The sequence below is a fragment of the Saimiri boliviensis genome, chromosome 14 (genome assembly GCF_048565385.1).
Source record: "Saimiri boliviensis isolate mSaiBol1 chromosome 14, mSaiBol1.pri, whole genome shotgun sequence".
NCBI classification, from domain to species: Eukaryota; Metazoa; Chordata; class Mammalia; order Primates; family Cebidae; genus Saimiri; species Saimiri boliviensis.
Window position 1 is genome coordinate 71,670,413 of NC_133462.1, and position 18,751 is coordinate 71,689,163.

Below are 18,751 nucleotides of genomic sequence, written 5' to 3' on the forward strand. Positions count from 1 at the left end.
AATTATCTTTCTTTCTAGCATTAGAGGAACTTAACTCTTATTCAGTAACTCTTATTTCCTTCAACTGTCAATACAACTAGGACTAATTCTGCCATTTATTCTTAAATTGTATATATAATAGAATCCCATTTTCATAAAATGTTCTTTGTGCCCATTCATCTGCCCACTCAACCTTCTATTTGTATAGTGCCAAAGAAAAACCCCTAAAACCCCTTTATTTGTACAGATCCATGCAGAACCCTTCAAAGTTAATAATGATGATTATTTTTAGATGTTAGGAATGGATATTTTATTCTTTGCATTTTTCTGTAATACCTGAATTTTCTATAATAAACATGTGTCAAAAATATTTTATTACTCATACAAAATTCATTTCATAAACAATTACAGTGGAACTCCAAACCTAAAAAGCATACTCCTCTATTGCCTGAACAACCATTCATTTGTTTTGTTTTTGTTTTTTTGAGACAGAGTGTCACTCTGATGCCCAGGCTAAAGTGCAATGCAGTGGCACAATCACAGCTCACTACAGCCTCTAGTGAGCTCCAGCGATCCTGGGCTCCAGCGATCCTCCCACCTCAGCCCCTGAGTAGGCAGGAGTATAGGCAAGCACATGTCACTGTGTCTGGCCACAGCTGTTTAACATCACATACTAAGTGCCATGGTGTAAAAGAACGTGCCAAAACATTCCTGCTCAGAAAGTATCATCTAGTTGGATAAATGACACTAACGAATAAGAAATAATTCACACTCAATATAAATCAGAACAGATTTAATAGCTAAAGTGCCATGAACCTTAAATTGCTATTGGAATTTAGAAAAAGAATAAGATAATAGTATGCATCCCCAAAAGCAAGTATAAGTGAAAAACATGAAAGTATAACAGACCTTACCCATAAATTTAAAATACAGATTAAAACACTGAAATGGCATTTTGCATTGATGTGGTTTTGCAGAGATTAAAGTTTGATAACATACTGGGAGTCAACAATATCAAATACCTGAGAACAGCAAGAGAAAAGCACATTCATCTCTCGCAGTCTTGTTTCCCAATATAGTATTTGATAAAAACATGGGTAGAGAGAAATATTTCACTTAAAAAAAAATAGCACATAGTCAACGATAATAAGCAACTACTCAGAGCTATTTTTATTTCTGTAAATAGCAAGTGGAGAAAGGTACTCTCATACACTGCTATTCGGAATACAAATTGGATAGCCCTTTAGGAGCACCATGCAACAATTTCTGTCAAAATGTAAAATACACCTGGGCAACATGGTCAGATCCCATCTCTACAAAAACTAAAAAATTAAGAGGCCTGGGGAGGCTGCAGTGAGTCACAATGGTGCCTCTGCACTCCAGCCTGGGAGACAGAGCAAGACCTTATCTCAAAAAACAGAAACAAAAACAAACAAACAACAACAACTAAAAAACCAGGAGAATGTATATACCTTTTGAATTTATTCTGATGGAATAATAAGGCTAGCTAACACTTATTGAGCACTTACTATGCTCCAAGTACTATTCTAAGCATATATCATTTAATCCTCCTGGCAATCCCATGAGTTTGATATTACTATCAATCACACTTTAGAAATGAGGCAACTGAGCTTAGAACAGTTAAGTAACTTGGCCAAGGTTTCATAATTAATAAGTGGCAGAATTGGGACAGAAATTCAGGCAGTCGGACTCTCAATTATACTATGTGGCCACACATAACCAAAGATGAATGGCAGATATAAAGATGCTTATTGCAGCATTGTTCATAATAGGAAAAAAGAAAAGAAAAAGCAAAGGAAAACTAGATGTTCTTCAACAGAAGCATGATTAAATAAATCACAGTACATCTATACAATAAAATGGTATTCCTTGAAAAGATTGAGATAATTTACATATACGTAAAAACCTCCAAATTACATTAAATAGAAAAAGCAAGAAGTAGAATATTGTGTAAAATTAAAGGCTTATTTGGCCTTTCAGGTAAAGAGGGTAAACACATGAATTTTACTCTAAGTCTCCCCAGCACCACTAAAAACATAGTAAAAGAATTTTTTTAAAAGGCAAAACCAGTAAGGACAAAAAAACCTTCCTTCAAAAACCAAATGAACAAAAATGAGAGGAGAAAAGGCACAAAAATGTGAGAGGTAGAAAGCAAAGGAACAGGTGGTAACTGATTTTACAGTTCCTAGAAAGCTAGCTCCTAAACTGATGGAGAAGAAAGCTGAGACGCTGCCCTAGTTGCACTGCAAAATCACCAGCAGCCTTAGGAATTGGCACTAGGTCCCTCTAGAAGTAAGGGGAAGGATGGGGTAAAATCAGGAGGCTTGATTGCAAGTACGTTTAACCAGCAGTCAGGACCCAGGCTCCCTTTCCCTACTCCATCCAACCAGTTCCCTGGTAGAAGACCAGAGGCCCCAATCACCACACCAAAATTCACTTAACAGAGCTACTCTGTGGGAATGCCTGAGGAGTGCAGATCTGAACTAAAATTAACAGTTAAAAAAAGAGAAAGGAAAAATGGCAGCTCACTACATGGAGCTTCAGCATTTAGGCATAAATAACGGCACAGAGACTAAGCCTGGACAACTTGTTGCTCTGTGGCCAAAGATCCAAGAACAACTTATATTAACTTTTGTTTCCTGGCAATCAGTTAGCTGCACTTTTCACAACAGCAAAGTACTTCACCAAACTCTACTACAATTAAATTAATGATCTTATAGATTAAATGCTCTGAAGGTCAAGAAGTTTTGGAGAAAATGGGGAAAGGCAAAAAGACAGACTAGGAGGGTTACATTAAAAGCCATGGGCTAAATAAACCAAGGTTTCTGAATCTCAGCACTATTGACATTTGGGGCCAGAAAATCCTTTGTTTGGAGGGATGCTATTCTGTGCACTGAAAGATGCTTAGCAGAACTATTGGCCTCTACTCACTAGGTGCACCTCCCTCAAGCTGTGAAAGCCAAAAATGTCTCCAGATAATGCCAAATCATTGCTAAATATTCTCTGAGGAGGCAAAAAATCACCCATGGTTGAGAATCACTAGGCTAGACCAAACCATATTAACGTAGAGAGGAGCATCTTCGGCAAAACGAGTGTTTCTAACAATCCAAAGGCCAAAGTCCTAATGAGAAACAGCCTAATGAGAAGGAGACCCTTGCCCAGCCTCAGAGGATAACCTAGGGCACATCCTTACTGTATAAGCTTTCTCCTGCCTCTGGCCAATCTGCTGCTCATGTTTCCTGTGTGGCAGACAGCATGAGAGTCTAATGAAAATAACGAAATAAGGCAAAAGATTTTCCGGTATCATCCCAGATTATTAACGTTCTAGGAACCTCTAATCAGGTCATGCTATATTCTACTTCTCTGCCTGTAAACAAACATTTCTAAACAAACATCTCTCTGGGGCCTCTATCTGAGGAGCATGCTTTTATTCCCTGTTAATCTGCTAAATCGTAATTGCCTCTCTAAACTGTTATAACAGTTTCTGTAAAACAGATGGAACACATTTCAAAGATTCTTTTGAATGGAAATTTTCTATGCTGCCTACCTTAACTGAAGACATTGACCCAGAACCTTCCAGTGCTTCTGATCCAGTAACTACTACCCATGTACTACCTATTAACCACTACCTTTTTACTGTTGAGTAAATTTCCAAGTACTTCCTACCGTTGGCCTTAATATACCAATGAAGGAAAGCCCATTAAATTACTCTTGCCATGAAATTAAATTAAGCCTTTCAAGCTTCTTTCTAAACTGCCTCAATTCCCTTTACAGCATAAAGCTGAACAAAATATTCTCCTCTAATTACTTCTTTCTCATAGCAAAAAATTAAAATCCCAACTAAAAGCCTTTGTAATACAAAAACAAAACAAAACAAAACAAAACAAAACAAAACAAAAAACCCAGCAAAGCTATTTACTATTTATTACAGGAACATCAATCAGTAGATGGCATAGTACATCTACCTTCTTTTCCAGTGTCCCCAAGCCAGCCACTATTTTGTCATCATGTCACTTAAAATCAAGTCCGTATAGAGGAAGATCTTTGTTTTACCTTTTCTTCTATCCCGATTCATCTTAAAAGCCTGTTCTGTTTGCCTTTTCAATCTTTTACTGTATTTACTTATAGGCAAGTAGAAATTCCTTAACCTTACTTTTGTCACTTGCCCAATTCAGTGTACTTGCCAATGTACTGACTTGTGTCGTCCTCTTGCCCCCACCCCAATTCCAATGTTGATGCCTTAACCCTAAAGTGACTGTGCTTGGTTGGACATAGGTTCTTTAAGGAGGTGATTTAGGTTAAACGTAAATGAGGTCATAAGGGTTGGATAGGTTTCCTCTTAAGAGGAAAAGACAACAGAACTTACCCTTTCTCTCCCAGCACATGTACATAGAAGAAGGGCCAAATGAGGACGTGGCAAGAAAGCAGTTGTCTACAAGCCAGGAATCAGCCCTGATGGCACCTTGATCTTAGACTTCTAGTCTCCAGAACCGTGAAAAAATAAGTTTTTGTCGTTTAAGTCACCTAGTCTGTGGTATTCTGTTATGGCAGCCTGAGCAGATAAATACAGACCTGAAATAGCTATAGGAGAAAGATGTTTGTCTCCTATCACAGAAACCACTAAAGCTCTTAACTCTACCACTGTCATAGCTGCATGCTTTCTTGGACATAGCTGGCTACTGCTGATAGGGTATATTAAAATATGCTTTCTTCACTAAGCCGTTATTATAGCTGACACCTATAAATCAGAATCAGAATCAACCTAGAGTCAGAAAAAAAGAGGCTTTCTCCTTTCCTAGAAAAGCCTTGTCCAGATCCCAGTACTGTCTCTCTGAACATAAAAGTCATTTTCTGCCATAAAAATAAGAAACTACTCTCAATGACTTAACAGACTTATGGAGCTAAAAAGCACTGTGGAGTTTTTAGTTTTTTGCTGAACTCAGTAGCAGCCAGTTGGCCTCCATGTCAGCATTCAGTGGCAGTGGTTGCTGCTCCACTTTCCTGTTTGCTTTCCCTCCTGTGACTTATCTACACACTACTGTAGCACACCTGAAGACCAAAACATACCATCTCTGTAATGCCAGACTAACATAGAAAAAAAGTTAACCCTCTTCTGGTTATAATAACCTCAACCCAATAGCAACTGGTAAAGAATCCTATAATTTTTTTTTTTTTTTTTTTTTTTTGAGACATGTTTTTCAGGCTCGAGTGCAGTGGTACAATATCGGCTTACTGTAACCTCCACCTCCCAGGTTCACGAAATTCTCCTGCCTCAGCCTTCAAAGTAGCTGGGATTACAGGCATGCACCACCATGCCTAATTTTTACATTTTTAGTAGAGATGGGGTTTTGCCATGTTGGCCAGGCTGGTCTCATATTCCTGACCTCAAGTGATCTGCCCACCTCAGCCTCCCAAAATGCTGAGATTACACGTGTGAGCCACCACATCTGGCCTCTATAATTGTTTTTATAATTATAATGCCTTGACACAAGTGTAAATTGACTTCAAGACACTCTACTTCTTCCAATCCTGGCTTTTTTCTTTAACGTGGACAAGACTCAGTTGGACTCTCAAGAGGAGGTAGGTTTTCAGTTTGCTATCTGTTCCTAATAAGAGAGAGTAAAAGGTTCTCTTTCCACCCCTTTACATTCTAACTAGGCAACTAGAGCATATACTTTTACATTCCACACATCTGATAAAATTTATTCTAATTCTTGCCTTCGGAGCTGGTTATAGTTCTGGAGTTGTTCATAATCATAGACGGTAGTAGAAATAAGAGTCTCTTACCTCAGCTCAGTAGATTTCTAATAGTTCTGGTATAAAACATTTTGCTCAGCAAAACTTCATAGTAGTGCTATATGTGGAAAGTTCTGGTTGATGCTGCTGTTCAAGGGAGAGGTCATAGGCCTTACCCTAGCCACAATGCCATTTTTATTCCCACCCACTAGTCTCCTTCAGCAAAGATGTCTTATTTTAAGGAAAGGATCCAAATTCAAAGAAGCTCTTTTGAACAAACAGGATAACTTGAACATCTAGATAACCTCTGAACTTCATTGTCCCTGCCTCCTTTTACTGTCACCCAAATGCATTCTCCCTCACCGTATACATGGGACCCATGACAAGATACAGGGGTTCAAAGGTGTATAATAAGAACTGGTCCACCCCAAATTGTTGTGAATGAGGTATATCAATACTGTTTCACTTGCTCTGTTTGTCAAGTCACAACATGAGCAAATCGATTAAGACAAAGAACACCAAGCCACTCTCATCCATTAGGGCCATTTGTAAATATTCAAATTTTATCCAGATGAAATAATGTTCTAAATGCCAGTATTTTTATGTGTTTGTAGAATGAGTAGGAGCATCTTTCAGCTTTTAACTACATCAGTTAAAAGATCCTTAGATTTATCCCTAGAGATCCCTAGATTTAGGTTACCTCTAGATTTAGTATATCCTTGCTGATAAAAAGAAGACACGCTTTACAGGTCAGATTTAAAGGAAGTGTGTTAACATTTATGCATTCTAACGACAATATCATTTTCCATATCACTTAGAATCAGCTGCAACAGTAGCACATCAAAATGAAATACTGCAAAATAAAGAGGCCCATGACCCTCAAGAGTAGAGAAGTATAGCTAATTAAGAAGAAAAGAAAAACTAACTACACCTATTCCACAGAGCAGCCAAGGTGAGCTTAAAAAACCAGAAATCAGATAATGTGGTTTCTGATCATATTTAGAATAAATTCAAAGTCTACAAAGCCTTGTTTCTGGTTAAAAAACCAGAAATCAGATAATGTGGTTTCTGATCATATTTAGAATAAATTCAAAGTCTACAAAGCCTTGTTTCAGGCCTGCTTGCTTCTCTGACCCCATTTTGTGGCACCTTTTCCTTCTTTTCTAGTCCTTAGGTTATAATGCCATAAAGTAAAGCACCCTTAGGAAGGCACATTTTCGATGAGTCAAAAAGCAAGTCTGTGGCACATTATGACTAAACTAACGCACTTAATACTTTATCAGGGAAGAATCAGCAGGTAGCTTTAAGGACAACTAGCCTCTCACACAAATGCCTAACTATGTCATTCACAAATATTAACAAAAACCCATTATAGAAAAAGCCAAGTATGTACCAGTGGGCTCTTTAAGATGTGGCCATCTGGATCTGAAATAAATATACTATAACTCAGCACCAGCACAATTTTATATATTTGATAGTAACTGTCATACTGGAACCTCTTCTGAAATTATAAACGCATGTGTCCACTTTAACACGCAATGGCTGTGAGGTTTAGTCCAGTAAACCTCAAACTTACTTGGAAGTCTCTTATATTATTTATAATGGTAACTCAGCTACATGATTCCAGAAAGCAAATACTAAAAGCAACTGTACCAAATACCACATGTACTGCTAGTTACACTATCGCTTTCTGGGAAATTCTCAAAGCACATCCCTTTCTGAAAGGTTTCACAGAGTCATGAAGAATCTCCGAGCTTGTTTACACAAACCCTCTCCTCTCCTTTCCTTTCCTCCCCTCCTCATTCTTGCCATAGCTAATTAAACTACTGATGAATGTCTGATAAGGAGGCAGCATTAATAGATCTGCTGATGTCCCATTAAGTGGCCTGGTATAAACACTATGTCCCCCTCCCCAAATATCCTGTATTAGGTTGCAATCAACAGACTCAGTAAAATCTTCATATGACGTCTGAATGTGAAACAAAAAAGGAGAAAGAATCTAAGACAACCACAGACAAGAGACATAGCCAAAGCCATGAAATAGTTGAAATCATGAGTAAGCAGAAAGCAGTCAGTAAGAGCAGAGAGAGAGTAGCTGAGGCTCCATTTTGACATAGCATTAGAAAAGAAGAGGACCAGGTGTTGTTCACAGAGGTGCTGGGGTAATCAACTTCCTTGAGCTGCATTTTATCCTATTCAACACATCCTAATTCTCCTTGAGGTCTTCTGAAATGGTTTCCTGTTCTTAATCTCCTCATGGAGTTTTCCCATAAATCTCCACTACATGAGCATATCTCTCTACTTCCTAGCACATGATGCTCTCTCATTTCTCTGCTAAAGCTGCTCTTTTCCTCACCTTCCCCAACTCAGTATGATACAACATCCCTCTGGTTATTCAAGCCAAATACCTGGGAAGGTTTTTTTAAAACTTCTTATTATGGATATTTTCAAATATTAACAAAAGTAAAGAGAATATCTATTACTCACTTTTTGAGAATATCAGTCTTTTCAACAATCATGTTTTATCTGTTTCACACCATACCCCAGATCAAAGAAGTTATTGATTTTTCACTTTCCTCTCATCCTTCATAACCAGCTCACTGGAAAGTCTTATCATTACCTCTGAAAATTATGCAGAATCCATCCATTACCCATTTTCACTAATATACCACCTTAATCAAAGCCACAATCATCTTTCAACTAAGCTACTGCAACAGTCTTGTAATTGGTCTCCCCCGGTTTCTACTTTTGCTCCCAACTTCAACCTATTGCAAGCAGTAGCCAAGGTGAGCTGTTACAGTCAGAAATCAGATTAAGTGTAGTTTTCTACTGTATTGAGAATAAACATCAAATCCACAAAGCTTGACATCTGGCCTGCTTTTTTCTCTGCCCCATCTTGTAACAGTCTCAGTCCTGCTATATCACACTGGGCCTTCTTTATGTTCCTTCAAACTCCCAAGCCCATTCCTGCCTTGAGACTTTGCATGAGCTGTTATCCTGGCCTATATGCTCTCTGTCAGATTTTCACGTTGCTGACTCCATGTTGCCTTTCAGATCTCAGTTTAACTGTGACATCCTCCGAAAAGACTTCCTTAACCACCAAATCTATAACAGTCACTTGATCACTTGCTATCACATTACTATTTGAATTCTCAGCATACCTATTACCATCACTTGACACTTTTCATCCATCTTTCTTTTTATGTCTCCCTCTCATTGAGTATAAGCTCCTAGAAATAGGACTGTAAGAAGACCTATCTAATATTAATTCTTCTTTCTTTAAAAAAAAAATCCTGATTTGTTCAGATATCAACTCCTCCTGTGTGGCCACAGGCCTCGAGAGAAGCTGACCCTTTTATCCTCCAACTCCAAGGAATAATATGATTCAAGAATGAATATCTCATATCCCTTGCCAGTGATTAGTTCAGAAATGAGCATGTGGCCCAATCCTGGCCAAGAAGACATAAGGAAAGGTTTGCTAGAGACATCTAAGAAAGTAGTTCCCTAATTTCTAGAAGAGTCATGAAAAGCCTGAGTCTTTTTCTCTCTCTAACCGTTAATGAAGAAACATGTTGCCCATTACATCTGTGAGTGAAACAGGCATTAGGATGAAGCCAATGCTGCTTCATCCTATATAAAGTAGACAGAAGGAGCCGGGCGCGGTGGCTCAAGCCTGTAATCCCAGCACTTTGGGAGGCCGAGGCGGGTGGATCACGAGGTCAAGAGATCAAGACCATCCCGGTCAACAAGGTGAAACCCCGTCTCTACTAAAAATACAAAAAAAACATTAGCTGGGCATGGTGGTGCATGCCTGTAATCTCAGCTATTCAGGAGGCTGAGGCAGGAGAATTGCCTGAACCCAGGAGATGGAGGTTGCAGTGAGCCGAGATTGCGCCATTGCACTCCAGCCTGGGTAACAAGAGCAAAACTCTGTCTCAAAAAAAAAAAAAATGTAGACAGAAGGAAAGAACTTGACATATTTGAATTGCCTGATTCTATCTTTGGACTTCCTTTTATGTAAGTGAATTTCTTTGTATTTAAGCCAATCAATTTAAGTTAGATTTTCTATTATTCATTTGTGAAAATATACTAACATATATATGAACTTTGTCTACCCTGTTCTTTGCTATACTCCCAGCACCTAGAAAAATGCCTAGAATATGGTAGGTACAGCAAATATTTGAGTGAATAGTAAAAGAATGTAAAAGAATAACTTAAGAAAAATAAAGACTCTTAAAACAATTATTCTCCATTTAGCCCACTACTATGGTTTGAATGTGCCCCCAAAAAGCATGTGTTCAAAGTTTAATCCCCAATGTTGGGAAGTAGGGCCTAATGAGAGGTAATTAGGCCATGAGAGCAGAATGAATAGATTAATACTATTAATGAGGGAGTTAGTTCATTATTGTGGGAGTGAATTTCTTATAAAAAGAGGAGTTTGGCTCATGTTTTCTTTCCTCCCACCCTCTTCACAACCCTCAGGTCTTATCATCTTCACCGTATTATGATGCACCAAGAAGGCTTGTTGCCAGATGCTGGTCTCTGATCTTGGACTTCCCAACATCTAGAACTGTGAGCCTATCAATTTCCATTCATTATGAATTACCCAGTCTCAGGTGTTGTTATAACAACACAAAATGCATGAAGACACCTGCTTTAGCTACAATGTCATTAAGTTCTTCAAGAAGATGTATCTAGTTCAGGACTATTAAGTAAGCACAAATATGTTCTTGACAAAGATTTTAAAATGTCAACCTGACACTGAAATATATCACCATCATTACAAAAGGAAAATACCACTATCAGAAAACATGCATACATTTGGAAAGACTTACAGGTTCTTGGGATTCGGTTTCTTCCCATGCTCCCCAACCATCATCTTCCCAGTCTGTTGATTTACCTATTTTTAAAAAGATGAACAATGCTTGCATGAAATACAGAGCTTTAAATATCTTTAAAGCATTTTTTTAAACATAATAATAGAACCAACCCCTGTATAATGCTGATGTTAAGGAAGAAAATAATGGTAAACTGTGTTATAGTAGGATTTTGCTATATGTAATAACGATCAGAAAATATTTGACCTACTGAATTTCTAAATGTATGTATTAGTAAAACTGTGTGCAAGTTATTAGTAAAATTGTGTGTGATTATTTGGATCTTAAGATACTGAACATCAAATTAATTCACACTCAAACTGCAAAGGTGACTTTTAAAAAAATCTAAAAAAGACAAATGTTTATTACTCAAGATATTAAACAAATATACACAGTGACAAAACACCTAAAATTTCACACAGATGACTTTACAAAGTAACTTGTTTTTTGATAAATCATTAGTGAAAAAGTAAACTGAATTTTGAAACGAGACAAACCTACTATTCTACACCCTTTTCTGATATTCTGTTATTTCTTCTATGTGGGAACATCCTCTCAGAGGAAAATAAGACGGTCAACAACAATGCAACAAGGGATATAAAAGCCCAGATAGGTTTAGAGAGTAGAGTATATTTCCTTACAATGTCCATGTGACAGGCTTTTACATAATCATTTTTTAATTTATCAGAAGAGAAAAAAACTATCATTTTTTGAACAACTACTCTGAGACAAGCATGAGATACTTTATATGCAATAAGGTACGAATAAAACTTTAGGCCTCAGAATCACACTGCCTAAGTTTTATTTGAACTTTATCTTCTTAAAAAATTTAAATTGAGGTTATATATATATATATATATATATATATATATATATTTTTTTTTTTTTTTTTAGACGGAGTCTCCCTCTGTTGCCCAGGCTGGAGTGCAGTGGTGCAATCTTGGCCCAAGGCAACCTCCACCTCCCGGGTTCAAGCCATTCTCCTGCCTCAGCCTCTGGAGTATCTGGGACTACAGGCACACGCCACCACACCTGGCCAATTTTTGTATTTTTAATAGAGATAGGGTTTCACCATGTTGGCCAGGTTGGTCTTGAACTCCTAACCTCAAGTGATCCACCCACCTTGGACTCCCAAAGTGCTGGAATTACAGGCGTGGGCCACTGCATCCACCCTTGATGTAATACATATAAAGTACTGAATGCTTGCTCAAATCCTGGATCTAGCACTTACTATATCTGTGGCCTAGTGCAAATTACCCATTTAAACTACAGTTTTTAATCATAAAGGCATGGAAAACAAGAGTTTTTAATCATAAAGGCATGGAAAACAAGGGTTGTTGTAAGGACCAGATAGCATACTAAAGTCCTCAGTGCCTGACACATACCAAGTTCTCAGTGCTGGTCAAGACTTAGCTAAATAAAATATTATATTTAATATTTAAGCAATCAGCTTTAAAATTCTTGGGGGAAGTCAATTTAAAAGATGGGACTGATCCTGATGACTTACAGTAGGAAGGAGGCAAATAGATTCACTTATGTATAAGGTTTTAAAGGTTCCTGAAATCAATTTCATATAGATAATTTAAAAATTTGTTATAGTCTAGTACTTGGAGTCACTGTTCGATTAGTTTTGTGGTAACAGTCTAATATTCTGTACTTAAATGCCAAATAATTACTTCCTAATAGGCATATATTAAGTCCTAAAATAGCACTATCATTTGATTAACACTGCACAATTTATAGAAGAGTTCCATGTACAAGTCAATTAGCAATTTAACAAATACTCTATTAAACACCATGTGGCAAATCCTGTAGTAGGAGCTGAGAAAAATACAAACATACTCTTTGCCTTTGAAGAATTCATGATATATTATAGAAGGTAGACAAACATGAAACCATAATACACGGTGAGTGCAGTAGTGGACTACTATGGGAACTTGGATGAGAAAGTAAGAGATGGGAAAAAATATAAAGAAATTCAGTCTTTAAAAAGTAGCTAGGAAGGCTGGGGGAAAACATCAACATGAATGAAAGAGGCAGAAGGATGCAATGTCTATGACAACTAACATGTATTAAACATTTCTATATGCTGAAATGCTTTATAGACATTATTAGCTCTCTTAAACATCACAGGATCCTTTATTGTCCCCATTTTACAATGAGAAAAACAGATTTCTTGGAGTGTTTAAGTAGTTTGACCAATATCACACAGGAGTAAGTGGCACAGTGGAGCCTGAGTTCAGTTCTGAGTTCCAAAACCCATACTCCTGTAATAACCTAACTTGTGCTAGCCTAATTGACTGCATCTTAGCTGTGAGCCTGACAAGCTCCATTTTTGCCTCTCCCTCCTTACCACATCTCCCTCAGGTGCATAACTGGGCCACACTGATGCTGTGCTTACGTCACGCTGACCCTATGCTTATCCTACCATATAACTGTTGTAACTACATCCTGCTTGGCAAACACACCTGATACTGTGTTTAACTCTCCTTGGCACCCCCTACGAGCTTGTTTGGAAAATACCCTGGTCTGCAACCACGTCCCTCTAACCTGCTCATTCTGCTTCTGTAAAATTCCACTTCAGCTAGGCTCCCCCTCTGCGATCTAAATCAAGGTATAAAGCGAAATCAAGGTGTAAAGGGGAATCAAGCCCCTTCCTCTGGCTGAGAGAATTTTGAGCATTAGCTGTCTCTCGGTCGCCAGCAAATAAAGGACTCTTAATTTGGAACTCAGAGCATGGCGCTTTCCTTCTGACTCACTCAGTTACAACACTCCTAAGTATTAGACTATATGTATTCCTACTGTGGCACATGAGGGTAAAATTAGGGAAAAGTAGGGTTTACAGTTAAGGCCAAAAGAAAGAGGTTCTTATTTTAAAATAGAAACAATCCCTTAATGTTGTGATTTAGAGTTTTTTTTAAACTTGGAAAATTATAGTTTGTTTTTTGGCAGTGTAATTCAATTAGGCAATCTTTATTTTGCTAATTTTTCCACTGCACCAAAAACAGTTGTCTTATTGTGGGTTTAAGGCAGACAACTAGGCTATCCCATTTAAAGTTTCAGAATATGCGTTATATCTCACGTTAGAAAGCAAAGTATCTAAAACAGCTTATTACTATAAAGTTCATAATTCAATTTTTAAATTGCTATAAAAATAACATATACATCAAATTACCACAATCTCAAAAAGACCATGCAGAATTTAGACTCTTCAGGAAGGTCGTGATTATTCATGCATTCAACACATACAACATCTTTTATGTTTGGGGCACTGTGCTAAGTGCTGGAAATGTAAATGAAAATAAGCCTTCAAAGAGCTAAGTTTGTGCATATAACCTCTGTTGAATGCTGTATGAAATATAAAGTGTGTTATTTCTCCTCTACATTGGTATAAAAAGCACCTGACTCAATTCACAAATGACTCATATAAACAAATAGAAGACAGCAGTAATTTGGATTTCCTACCCCTGCAGAGAACCAATATCTCTCTATGCCACAATTCAGAACCTCCAAGAAAAAAAAGACCTTGAGGCCAGGCGCAGTGGCTCAAGCCTGTAATCCCAGCACTTTGGGAGGCCCAGGTGGGTGGATCACAAGATCAAGAGATCGAGACCATCCTGGTCAACATGGTGAAACCCCGTCTCTACTAAAAATACAAAAAATGAGCTGGGCACGGTGGTGCGTGCCTGTAATCCCAGCTACTCAGGAGGCTGAGGCAGGAGAATTGCCTGAACCCAGGAAGCGGAGGTTGCGGTGAGCCGAGATTGCGCCATTGCACTCCAGCCCGGGTAACAAGAGCGAAACTCCGTCTCAAAAAAAAAAAAAAAAAAAAAAAAGACCTTGAGAAATACTTTATACAAGATATTTAGATTCATGAAGGTTTACCCATTTTCAATGCCCTTGACTGGAAAGGTTCTTTCAACAAAAAGGAAAGAGAATTCAATTGAGCATCTTCTATTATCACAGGAATACATTTTCCCCAACCAAGTCAAGATAAAGAGAGGCGAAACAGCACTATTATTCAGGTAAGTTAAAGATATTTTTTGTAGGTTGCTCTAGAAGACTAAGTATATTTATAATACTTTGAGAGAATGTGTCTGCTTAAAAACAGGAAATGTTTTGCCAGTGGGGCAATAACCTTGTGGCTATTTCTACTCAGTGCCAGTGATTTAATTTTTGTGGCCTCCTATGTCCTATTGAAAATCATCTGAGAATGTTTTGCAAGCAATTAGTTGATAGCTATTGTCAGCTATTAAAAAGTGTTAGAATCCCAGCACTTTACCAAAGTTATTTCTTATGCCTTCAGATTATGCAAGTGGGCCAAGCACATTCTTTAGTACAAAAAAAAAAAGGTATATATTGAGAAAATAGCTGATGAATGTCTAATAAAATTGCCATTCATGTAAAGAATTCTATTAAGGCACAGTACTTCCTTCTGGTAACCTTTCTAAGAAGGATGGTATTCTGTAATCAATATCATTAGTATTTTTAAATTGATCATTGGTCAAGAATGTAGGTAGCCAAAGCAATGTCCAATGTAAGTTTGAGAACTATACACTGTTTTAGGTTAATATGAAATATTACTGTAAGGCCTTGAGGTTCATAAACTATGTCATCATGAAGAAATATGACTAATTTGGTTAATTTATTATCAATTACTTCCAAGGAAAGCTAAAAATGGCTCACAATGATTGTCTTTTAGAAGAATAAATAGATCAATATCTCTTGTAGGACAGGATAATTTGAAAGCCCTAAGCTCTGGTATAACTCAAAAAGGCAAATCAGTTTAACAAAGTGTATCACAGAATTAAGGACACCAGGACAGCCAACTTCTTTAGGACGGTCTAGGTCCAGTATAAAGATTCCAACATTGCACCAATCACTAAATCCCACAGCCAGAGTTATGTGGCCCTCATTTCTGTGAAAGGCTAGACTACAAATTATAGGGCAATTAAAATTCTTATTTTCTCTATTTATTAAATAAGTAGCAACCACCCAATCTCCAAAAAGCAATGTCTTTCATTTTACTGTAGTCCAATCCAACAAAATTGGTTAGAAAATTAAGAAAATAGCATTTACATTCAGTGCCTTCATAAAACCAGCATTATAGTCTCTCCTGCAGATCCCCCTTGGCAGGTACACATTAAACCTTTACAATGAAGAAATTAAAATAATGAGTTAGGGATAACTGAAGTTTTGGAGATGGCCCTACTTTCAGAGATTCTGTTTCAGGAGGTCTGCAATGGATCCAGGAATCTCTATTTAACTACCTTCCCCACCCTGAAAACTTGAGGCAGATGGTGAATGCATGGATCACCTCAAGGATACACCTAAGTGCCGGCCTAATTTAATCTTAAATATTATTTTCCTTTGCCTGTCATCACTCTTCTATTCTTTCACTCCAGGTGGACTGCTCATTCACTGGTATGCAGTCTTAAACAGCACTGTCTAATAGAAATATATCATGAGCTACCTATGTAATTTTAAATTAACTAATAGCCACATTAAAAAGTAAAATGAAACAGGTGAAATTAACATTAATGATATAGTTGATCATAATACAGCCAGAATATTGTTTCAATGCATAATCAATGTAAAATTATTTGTGAGATAGATATACAGTCTTCAAAATCTGATGAGTGTTTTTTTAGTTTACTTTTGAAAAAGGGTCTCTCTGTCACCCAGGCTGGAGTGCAGTGGTGGAATTACAGCTCACTGCAGCTTTGATCTCTGAGACTCAAGTGATCCTCCCACTTCTGCCTCCCAAGTAGCTGGGACTACAGGTATGCGTCACCAAGCCTGGCTAATTATTTTTTCTCTTGTTTTTTTGTAGAGACGAGGTCTTGCCATTTTGCCCAGGCTGATGATGTGTGTTTTACATGCAGAGCACATCTCAGTTTTTCCTAGTCACATTGCAAGTGCTCAAAAGTACATGTGGCTAGTGGCTACAGTGTAAAACAGCTCAAGTCTATAACAATTAAATCGCAGGTCTAACTGAGTTGTCAGGTTGCACTGGATTGGCTGCCCAGTTTTACCTTCTAAAGAGTTACATGACCTTGGCCGGTTTATTAAATTTCTTACTGCCTCAGCTTCCTCTTTAGCAAAAATGGGTTAAAAACTGCACCAATCTCATAGAGTTGTTACAGTTAAAATATGCAAAGCACTTTTACAGTGCTTGGCACATAGACACCCTAAATAGCTGTTATAATTATCACTCTCCAAATACAACATTCTCTCTTACTCTCTGCCTTTGCCTATCCCATCAACTAAATGCTTCCCATATGACTCTACCTCTCCAAATCCGACTTCTCCAGACTAAGGTGAATCCTTTATGAAGTTTTCTTGCATCCACCGATAAGCTTACCCTCTGGTGAAACAATAGTATTTGACTGTTTCTTATTCAGAACTTAATTATATACTGTTTTGGGTAATTTGCTGCATTATTAGTTAACATGTGATTATCTGATTTAACATAAATGTACACCCTGTCTATACAACTATTAGACTCTTAAAGAACAGAAAACATGCGTCCTGTGTATGTGCACACATTTACACATACACATACATAAAAGTATCCTAGGTACTTAATCAATATTTATTAAATGAATACTTATTGAAAATGACATTCTTACTAAAATGCTTCCCTATATCCCCCATAAAAGCAGCTGTATTTTTTTAATTTTTATTTTATTTTTTAAATTTTTTTTATTGCATTTTAGGTTTTGGGATACATGTGAAGAACATGCAAGATTGTTGCATACGTACACACATGGCAGTGTGATTTGCTGCCTTCCTTCCCCTCACCTATATCTGTCATTTCTCCCCATGCTATCTCTCCCCACCTCCCCACCCCCCATCCCTCCCCCATTTCCCCCCAACGGACTCCAGTGTGTAGTGCTCCCCTCCCTGTGTCCATGTGTTCTCATTGTTCAACACCCGCCTATGAGTGAGAACATGCGGTGTTTGATTTTCTGCTCTTGTGTCAGTTTGCTGAGAATGATGGTTTCCAGGTTCATCCATGTCCCTACAAAGGACACGAACTCATCATTTTTGATTGCTGCGTAATATTCCATGGTGTATATGTACCACATTTTCCCTGTCCAGTCTATCATCGACGGGCATTTGGTTTGGTTCCAGGTCTTTGCTATTGTAAACAGTGAAAAGCAGCTGTATTTACATTAATATTTTAAAATACAATGAATAAATCAGCTGTTGTTTCTAGATCTTTTGCATTTCAAAAGAAATACAACAAATACAAAAGATTATGTTTTATAAACCTTACATATACAGACTTTATATTCAGGATCCAAACCATCTTTTTCAAACAACTTTTGTGAGTGTGTGGGGAGATGGTGAAGGACAAGGTCTGGCTATGTTGCCCAGGCTGGAATGCAATGATGTGATCTCGGCTCACAGGCTCAATCTCCTGAGTGCAAGCAATCCTCCTACCTCAGCCTCCCAAGTAGCTGGGACTACAGGCATGCATCACCATGTCTGGCAAATTTTCGTATTTTTTGCAGAGATGGGTTTTCGCTATGTTGCCCAGGTTGATCTTGAACTTGTGAGCTCAAGTGAACTGCCCGTCTTGGCCTTACAAAGTGCTGGGACTGCAGACATGAGCCACTGCACCCAGCCTTCAAATAACTTCTATATGTAACATAATATTAATAATTTTATTCTATTCCATTCCATTTTAATTAGTGAGAAAAAATAATTAAAAGTACCATTTCTTAGCTTTAGTTTTGATAATGAAATAATAGGAATAGTATCTAGAATAACTGGCAACATAACCATAAACTCCTGTTCTTACCCTCATCACGCTAAATGTTTTGCCTGAACAAATAAAACCAATGACTTCAAAATATAAAATGTAACCAAAATTCCCTTAAGAGAACTTTTTTCGGGGCCAGGCATGGTGGCTCAAGCCTGTAATCCCAGTGCTTTGGGAGGCCGAGGCGGGTGGATCACGAGGTCAAGAGATCGAGACCATCCTGGTCAACATGGTGAAACCCCGTCTCTACTAAAAATGCAAAAAATTAGCTGGGCATGGCAGCGCGTGCCTGTAATCCCAGCTATTCAGGAGGCTGAGGCAGGAGAATTGCCTGAACCCAGGAGGCGGAGGTTGCAGTGAGCCGAGA

General features: G+C 37.8%; 1 protein-coding gene across 1 annotated transcript in view; it reads right to left on the reverse strand.

Annotated features, from left to right (window-relative positions):
* Positions 1-18,751, reverse strand: part of RAB3GAP2 (RAB3 GTPase activating non-catalytic protein subunit 2) — a 107,533-nt gene that overhangs the window by 76,654 nt on the left and 12,128 nt on the right. Inside the window, exon 2 of the mRNA XM_039463429.2 lies at positions 10,572-10,636. Within this exon, the coding sequence (XP_039319363.1) occupies positions 10,572-10,636 (65 nt within the window). The remainder of the gene's footprint in view (positions 1-10,571; positions 10,637-18,751) is intronic.